Raw genomic sequence first — 9,466 nt, forward strand, 5'->3', positions numbered from 1 at the left:
ATATTGGGACTTGTACAGACAGCCCCGGACATTGCTCCATCATGAAGAACGATAGCGTAATCACCTGCCCGACCGAAGAGAGCGTCTGCGGCAACCTCAGCGTATTGAAGAACGCTTCGCTATCGAGTCCGGTGGCGCCAAATTCCACGGCGGATCTTTCCAACCCCTTCGTGCAACCTGGTTGGCAGGTGGCGCTTTGGTCCATCGCATTCACCGTGTTGGTCGCGGTGGCCATCTCGGGTAACCTCGTGGTCATCTGGATCGTCGTGGCGCATCGGCGCATGCGGACCGTCACCAACTACTTCCTTGTAAATCTAGCGGTGGCCGATGCGTCCATGGCTGCTCTCAACACGTCCGTTAACTTCGTGTACGCGATTCACAACGAATGGTACTTCGGAGCAGGGTACTGCCGTTTTCACAACTTGTTCCCCGTCACCGCAGTCTTCGCCAGCATCTACTCCATGACGGCAATCGCCGTGGACAGGTGCGTAACGTTTGTATAATATGTACTTTGCAGGAGTTAAAATGTTGAGCGGCTTTCCCAATGGGTTATCTATTTATTACGTACGCACCGATGTCGTGCGCAGTGGTGAAATCAAGAAAGATTCATCATGACAAGAGGAGTGGAAAAGGGTAAGGGGGGAAAAGGGAAGCGAGGTTGAGACCAGATAGGGGTCAGGAAAATTAAGGGAAACGATATTTATAGGGGTCAGGGGGGTTAACAAAATATCCACCATATGCTGAGAAGACGAAACGCTTATCTCTGAACACTCCACGACAAACCACCAGGTTGATTTTCCCAGGATTTTGCTTTTCCACGTCCCTCCATCCTCGAAATGCTGCGAGTTGATATAATGAAATAGCCTTTGTCATTTCACGAATACTATTTGAGAAAAGAATAATAATTCACAAACCGAATGGGAAAAACTTTTTTTTGCCCATTTTTAATCAAAATTCGTCAAAATAATGTAACAATATACGTTTCATTTATGAGGAAATATTGTTGCAGTTTTTTCACGCACACACACACACACACACACACACACACACACACACACACACACACACAAACATGTGCATAAACATACACACATACACAAGTTATTCCTTTTACAAAACGCTTCAAAGCCAAACATATGACACGTTTCTCTCATATCAAGGAAACTTACCCACTGTTGGGAAAGTTGTGTAACACTTGCTGAAAACGATGTAGTCGGAAGGGATAAAATCTGTTAGGTTTTGCTGGTGCAGGATAATCCCTTCAAGACTTCCTCCTCGTGTATAACGATTTTGAAGTAATGTGTTAATTTATCAATATGGAAGTGAGTGAGATGATGTGCATGTGATGATGTGAAGTGCATGGAAGAGGTTAGATGTGCATGGAAGAAGTTTCGGGAACTGAGTGGCGTGCTGATGAGGAGGGGAGTGTCGTTGAAGCTGAAGGGAAAGGTGTATGCTGCATGTGTGAGAAGTGTTATGATTTATGGGAGCGAGACATGGGTAATGAACATAGAGCAGCAACGAAGGCTGGAAAGGGTGGAAATGCGAATGGTTCGACGGATGTGCGGGGTATCGTTGAGAGAGAGGAAGACAAATGATGAATTGCGAAAGATGATGGGAATAGAGCCTGTGATTGATGCTGTGAAGAGGAACAGGTTGAGATGGTTTGGTCATGTGTTGAGGAAGGATGAAAGTGACTGGTTGAGAAGAGTGATGGAAATGAATGTAGAAGGAAGTAGAGGACGGGGAAGACCGAGAAGGACTTGGCTAAAGATGGTGGAAGAAGAAATGCGGGCAAGGGGGTTAACAAGGAGAGATGCAGAAAATAAGGGCAAAATGGAGAGGATTGTCATGGGGACCGCAAGGCTAACCCCCGCTCTAGCAGGGAAAATGGCCTTAAAATGCATGTTGTTGTTGTTGTTGTTTGTTAATTATCAATATGTACAATAACGTGTTTCCTCATTTAATGCAGCTAGCTCAATCAGCATTCATATGCATCTGCAGCCTGTAGGTTCGCAACAGCTATTACTGGGGTGAGGCGGTGATGGTGATGCAGTGCCCCCTGTAGGTTAGAGTAGGAATTTGGAATTTCACAAATGCCAGCTACAACTTGTTTACTCTTCACGAAGAGGACTATAGTAAACGTCCACCAACGCTGGCATTAGCTGCAATAGGCAGTCTAGTTATCCTAATAATAATATAGATGTATATATATATATAATTATATATAATTATACAGTCATGTTTGACATGACCATATATATAGTGTTGCAAAACATTTTACCTTTTTTTCCCCCGAGGCATGCTTCCTTTGAAGCACGTTAAAATAGCCGAGAATAGAATAACGCACATGCGATGGATGCGTTGTTCAGTCCGCGACAAAACCATCACAGCAAAGACAAGCGAAGAAAAAGTGATGACGTGGATGCAAGGTACACACACGGCACCTACGCACGCACACATGTCCGAATGCGTGCACAACCGTAACGGGTTCTCTGGGGGGGTGGGGGGGGGGGGGGAAGGTAAAATGTTTTGCAACACCCCTTATATATATATAATAAAAGGCAGTGTCCATCCGTCCATCTGCATGTCTCCTCCATAACTCCAAAACCATGAAACCTAGTGGCCCCAAACTTTGCATGCATGCACCTGGACCTCCGACAGATTGCAATGATGAAAACTGGGTGTTTGGGTGTGTTATAACACCTTTTTTGAAGATGATTAACGAGGTGCTCATAAGAAAAAACCCGAAAAAGCCTTACCATTATGACGGCCCACCATCTTGGTCAGCCCACTGCCACTCGCTGGGTTCTTAAGCCGCCATTTTGTTTCGGCCTATTTAAATGTGCCTTGGAAACACGATTGATGATCATTACATAATTTAAGCATATCATCAAAATCTGGATCGGATATGAAATATCATCACATATCATCAAAATCTGGATTTGCTTCCTTTGGATCCTGTAGACTAAATAAATGTCCAAATCTGGAGTGAAATCTGACAAAATTTACCATATCAATCGATTTTTTAAACTAAGTGTATATTGAAGGAGTCCGGGCTCCAGCAGAATACCGACAAAAGGATGGCAAGGCATAAACTCGTCCGAGAAGATATTTATTCGTAAAACCAACTCGGGAACACTGTAAAGCCCGTTTATCGGACTGCATTATAAAGCACAACCCGAAACCAAAACCGAAACCGAAACCGAAACCGAAAGCCACGCCTCTCAAGCAAGGCGTGCTTCGGTGGTCACGTGATCAACAGGTGTAGCTGATTATACCCGCATGCGCGGCACGCTTTGGTGGTCACGTGACCAGCCACTCTGGCGCCGTGGTTCCCCGCCGGTGACGTCACCGGCTGGAGCAAGGAGATTCTGATGCTGGTCTTGCTTGGGGGACCCATGGGTCGCTACACACGCCCCCCCCCCCCCAGAATGGACTTGGTCCAGGGAGGTCAACCTGAGGGGGGTCCGGATGACCGACCGAAACGACCCCTGGCCAGTCGCGGGGGGGGGGGGGGGTCCGGTGTGGTGGTGGGTGGTCGGACGGGGGGTGCAGGCAGGGGGGGTCCGGTGTGGTGGCGGGTGGTCGGACGGGGGGTGCAGGATGGGGGGGGTGGCCGAGGGGCCGGGCCAGTCCTCAGGGGAGGCTGCCGAGGTTCCTCGTGGGCCTCCCGAGGTTGCAGTTCGCGGGTGCAGTGCCGAGAAGGCTCGAGCGGTGCACGCGAAAAGCGGGTGAGCCAACCGAGGGGCTGGTCAAGGCCTCGGGGGAGGCTGCTGAGGTTCCTTGCGGGCCTCCCGAGGATGCGGGGCTGGTCAAGGCCTCGGGGGATGCAGTGGATGGGGGGCGGCCGAGGGGCCGGGCAAGTCCTCGGGGGAGGCTGCCGAGGTTCCTCGCGGGCCTCCCGAGGTTGCAGTGCGCGGGTGCAGTGCCGAGAAAGCTCGAGCAGCGCACGCGAAAAGCGGGTGAGCCAACCGAGGGGCTGGTCCAGGCCTCGGGGGAGGCTGCCGAGGTTCCTCGCGGGCCTCCCGAGGTTGCAGGGTCGGAGAAGTAGTTGCGGTTGTAGTTGTAGGTGCGCGAGGGTGACGAAGCGGCCGTGCCGCGAATGTCAGTGCACGCGAAGGTGACGAAGCAGCCGTTCTGCCAACGTCAGTGCGCGCGAAGGTGACGAAGCAGCCGTGCCTTCGGAGGGTCTTGGAACAGCTTCGCCCCTCCGGTCGTAGAGGAGGAGCCGAGCGCGGTGCGCGAACCTCATAGTCATGGCCGTCGTCATTTCCGAAACTCCGGCATTTCAAAACCACGTTCGAAACTGCGCCCGAAACCGTGCGGGAGAAGCCGGCGTCACCAGCCTAGGTGGCTTCCCTGGCTAGGGCGTGCTCGCTGTGTCCGTTCGCAGCCCCCGCATCCGTGCGGGGGCAGTCGGGGTTGCGTGTTCAAATTTGGGGTTACCAGTGAAGGAGTCCTGGCTCCAGCAGAATACGGACAAAAGGATGGCAAGGCACAAACTCGTCCGAGAAGATATTTATTCGTAAAACCAACTCGGGAACACTGTAAAGCCCGTTTATCAGGCTGCATTATAAAGCACAACCCGAAACCGAAACCGAAAGCCACGCCTCTCAAGCAAGGCGTGCTTCGGTGGTCACGTGATCAACAGGTGTAGCTGATTATACCCGCACGCGCGGCACGCTTTGGTGGTCACGTGACCAGCCACTCTGGCGCCGTGGTTCCCCGCCGGTGACGTCACCGGCTGGAGCAAGGAGATTCTGATGCTGGTCTTGCTTGGGGGACCCATGGGTCGGTACAATATATTCATTTATTTAAGTGAGGCTCGGATTCTCCTTGGGGGTTTTTTTTTTTTTTTTTTAACTTAATAATATTTTTTAACTTAATTTATACTTCCATGGGATAGGGTATCACTCCACTGTACATGCGATCTGTTTTTAAAATTCCTCGGCCATTTCAACCAGAAGAAATCAGCTTGCTATCGCTTGCCAAGCCAGCCGTTCCTTATTACCCATTTTGTTGGAGTGCTTGCTGGAGTGCTTAAGCCGCTTTGCAAGGGCTCATAATGAATATTAGTCACAAGGCCGGGGAAGTTTGGGTGTGTTGTAACACCCTTTTTGATTTTGATGAACCACCACTTGGTGAAAGCTATTCAGGCTGCATTTGCAAGCCATGGCATTACAGTAGACAGAGCTCCCTTTTTGTCCCCCGTCGCACCGCGAAGCGAAAGGGGGACCATGGTTTTCCCCTCTGTCCGTGTGTGCATCCGTGCGTCCGTGCGTGCGTACGTGCACTGCAATATCTTTATAAAAGTAAGCGAAGGACCGAATTCTAATTTGGTGTGTGGTTGCAACTAGGCATATGGAAGAAGCCTATTGAAAATTAGGTCTCCCCGTCAAAATCCAAGATGGCTGTCAGTCTGTCACCATATCTAAACCTTGTGAGCGCGATATCTTGAAAAGTAAATGTCTGAACCTTGTGAGCGGAATATCTTAAAAAATAAATGAACTACTAACTTCTAATCCGGTGTGTGGGTGTATCGAGGCAAAAGGAAGAACGCTATTGAAAATTTGGTCGCCATGTCAAAATCCAAGATGGCCGCCACCATATATATGTCTGAACCTTGTGAGCGAAATATCTTGAAAAATAAACGAACTACTAACTTCTAATCTGGTGTGTGGGACTGTGGGTGTATCTACGCATAAGGAAGAACGCTATGGAAAATTGGGTCGCCACGTCAAAATCCAAGATGGCCGCCTTGCGTCTTCCACTTTGTCAACTCATCACTTCACCGACGGGGGAACTCGGCGTAACGCTTGTTGTTTTTATTAAGGCTGCTTTTGCAAGTCATGGCATTACAGTCGACAGAGCTCCCTTTTTCTTTTTACTTACCCATTTTTTTATTGACTAAAATTTTTGTACAATATACTAACCCTCAACTCCAATATACTATTTATATATATTTATATATATATATAACTGTGAGAAATAGTAGAAACTCCACAGTACCAGCAGGGCATCTTATTAGGGAGATTAAATCGGACGTGGACGTAGCTTCAGGACTTCGATCTTTAATTCTCGACAAGCTTTCTATATTATAATAGGCAGAGGTGATCCGTCTGTCCGGGGGTGTGGTTTAGTCCGTTTGAAGAGTAGCTCCACCCATAGCTCACCCCATAGCTCCACCCATTCTTGGAGAGGCTTCATGGAAACAAATATCCACCATTTTATTAACTCGAATAGCTTTGAGGCCTGTTTACTTAGGCCCGTGCTGTCTTTCTCTCTCACACAGGTTTATTTCAACTCAAATTCGATATATCATTTCATTTTTAACAGTCGCTAACATAGTTTTAGACTCGGTTGAAAAAAACGGGAAGAAAATCCGATGAAAGTTTCCGTTTATAGAACGAAATGAATTCTCAAGTCAAAGGCCTGTAAAATAAAGCCCATTCATTGTCACCCTCACGATTTTATCGAATTCACCATCTGATTTAATTTTTATCGATGGTTTTAGACTCGGTGTCAGAAATAATTGAGAACATTCACGCACACACGGGGAAATGCAGAGATATATATATTAAAAATTGCGCCACGATGATACATGAAAATACACCGCCTAAAATAACAGCCAGGGAAAATGTCGACATATATTTAAAATTTGCTTTTTTCTTTTCCGTTAAGATATATTACTTTTCCGTTTGATGACGGTCATCACAAAAAAGTCAACAATGATGCCGACATATATTTCTTCGTTCTTATTTCATTCAACATTATTATCCAGAATTAAAGGTTTGTAGCGGTTACCGCTGGATGCACACAATCGCCTTGCACCGGCCAGAACACGGCCAGACGCGCCTCTCCCGGGCATGCCCAGACTCACTGTTCCCGGGCACGCCCGAACCTCCCGGGCATGCCCAGTCTCGTCTTTCCCGGGCATGCTCACTCTCGCCTTTCCAGGGCTCGCCCAGAGCGTCTGGGCATGCCCGCTATCGCCTTTTCAGGGCTCGCCCAGAGCGTCCGGGCATGCCCGCTATCGCCTTTCCAGGGCTCGCCCAGAGCGTCCGGGCATGCCCGCTCTCGCCTTTCCAGTGCTTGTCCAGAGCGCCCGGGCACGCCCAGCCTCGACTTGCCAGGCCGCAGCCAAACACGCCCGGGCAGGTCCAGACTCGCCTTTCCAAGGCTCGCCCTTGACACCCGGGCATGCCCGGTATAGCTTTTGCCGGGCAAACTTCCCGACATAAATGTGTATATATATTGCTGCCCGATAAACGGGCTTGTCAGAATACCTGAGCTGTTTTGTTTCAATAAAGCAACTCGGACGAATTCCGTCTTTGGTCGCGTCAATTCTTTCGACTCGCGTTGGAGCGCAGTTCCTTCATTGGTGACCTACCGACATGGATACGGCAGTGACGCTTAAACTGCCTACCTTCTGGGAGGCTCACGCGGCTGTTTGGTTCGCTCAGGCGGACTCTCAGTTCGCCCTGCGAGGCATCACCGCGGATGACACCCGCTTCCACCATGTTGTGGCGGCGCTCGGTTCCGCCACCGCGGCCCGCGCCTTGAGCCTCCTCGAGCACCCGCCGGCTGCTGACAAATACGACGCGCTGAAGACACTCCTCCTCGACGCTTTCGCCCTCTCACCGGCAGCACACGCACAGCGCCTGCTCGCTCTGCCCGAGCTCGGCAACACGCGCCCGTCCGAGCGCATGGACTATATGCTCTCGTTGCTCGGTGAGCACTCTCCGGATTTTCTGTTCCGCGAGCTGTTCCTTCGCCAGCTGCCGCACCCGGTACGCCTCGCCCTGGCTGGCACGTTGATCACGGATTCCCGCGCCCTCGCCAGGGAAGCCGATAAGATCTCCTCGGCGGGCCAGCACATCGGCACGGTTACCTGGAGCCCGCCGCCGTCCGAGGCGACGCCCACGACGCCCGAGCGCCCTGCGCGGTTGGAGGCCGAACTGCTGGTGCAACTGGCGGCTGCCACGCCGCACCGCCCGCTTCCGACACGACGGCCGGGGCCTCCACCTGACCGGGCGTGGTGTTATTACCACGCCAGGTTCGGACACAAGGCTCGGACGTGCCGGCCCCCGTGCACTTTCGGCAGGTCGGGAAACGGCCGGGCCGGCGTTCATTCCCAGCCATGAGCGCCGGCCACTCGGGCAACTTGCTTTTTATTCGGGACAAAGCATCTGGGCGGCGTTTCCTGTGTGACACCGGCGCCCAACTGAGCGTCATACCCGCCTCCGAGCAGGACAGGCGGGACGCCGTTTGTGGCCCTGCTTTGGTCGCTGCTAATGGCTCGGCCATACGCACTTTCGGCCCACGCGTCGTCACCCTCTGCTTCGGCAGCCAGCGTTTTGAATGGACTTTTGTTACCGCCAGCATCCCCGTGGCTTTTCTGGGCGCCGAATTCCTCTGCGCGCACGGGCTGCTGGTCGACGTCAAACGACGTCGCCTTGTCCACGCTGAGACCATCAGCTCCCTGGCATGCACAATGAGCAGCTCCGCGCCGACCGAACTGGCGTGCACCCTCCCGGCAGCGAACGAGTTCGCTCGCCTGCTCGCGGAATTCCCGGCCCTCACGCGGCCGACGTTTTCGGCCGTCGTGGTGCGGCACGGGATCGAGCACCACATACCCACTATGAGCCCGCCGGTCTACGCCAGGGCCCGCCGCCTCGACCCGGCCAAGCTCGCCGTGGCGAAGGCCGAGTTCGACGCGTTGGAGCACCTCGGCATCGTGCGGCGCTCCGATAGCGCGTGGGCCTCGCCACTGCACATCGTGCCAAAGCCGGGGGGTGGATGGCACCCGTGTGGCGACTACCGCCGTCTCAACGACGCTACCACCCCCGACAGGTACCCGATCCCGCATATTCAGGACTTTTCCGCCCGTTTGGCGGGACGGGTCATCTTTTCGAAAATTGACCTGATATGGGGCTACCACCAGGTACCTGTCCGGGCGGCCGACATCCCGAAGACGGCCGTCATCACGCCGTTCGGCCTGTTCGAATTTTTGCGGATGCCGTTTGGCCTCAAGAACGCAGCCCAGGCGTTCCAGCGCTTGATGGATTGCGTGCTGCGCGACCTGCCATTTCTTTTCGTCTATCTGGACGATATCATCGTCGCCAGCACGTCCCGCGCCGAGCACCTCCTCCACCTCCGAACACTGTTCGGTCGCCTCAGCGAGCACGGCTTAATTGTCAACCCGGTCAAATGCCACTTCGGCGCGACGACCGTTGACTTTTTGGGCCACCGCATCACCAAGACCGGGGCCGTGCCGCTGCCGACCAAGGTCGAGGCCATCACCACGTTCCCGCGTCCCCGTTCCATCAAGGCCCTCCAAGAGTTCCTCGGCATGGTGAATTTTTATCACCGATTCGTGCCCCGCGCTGCTCAGCTCATGCGGCCCCTTTACGAGGCCCTCCGGGGCAAGCCGGCCAAGCATGACATTGTTTGGTCTGCGGCC

General features: G+C 52.5%; 1 protein-coding gene across 1 annotated transcript in view; it reads left to right on the forward strand.

The window, feature by feature from the left end:
• Positions 1 to 266: 266 nt before the first annotated feature.
• LOC137432429 (neuromedin-K receptor-like) overlaps positions 267 to 9,466 on the forward strand; it is a 191,419-nt gene continuing 182,219 nt past the window's right edge. The window contains exon 1 of the mRNA XM_068124364.2: positions 267 to 484. Within this exon, the coding sequence (XP_067980465.1) occupies positions 282 to 484 (203 nt within the window). The 5' untranslated portion in view covers positions 267 to 281. The remainder of the gene's footprint in view (positions 485 to 9,466) is intronic.

Source organism: Myxine glutinosa, chromosome 8 (assembly GCF_964187855.1).
Source record: "Myxine glutinosa chromosome 8, kmMyxGlut1.1, whole genome shotgun sequence".
Lineage (NCBI taxonomy): Eukaryota > Metazoa > Chordata > Myxini > Myxiniformes > Myxinidae > Myxine > Myxine glutinosa.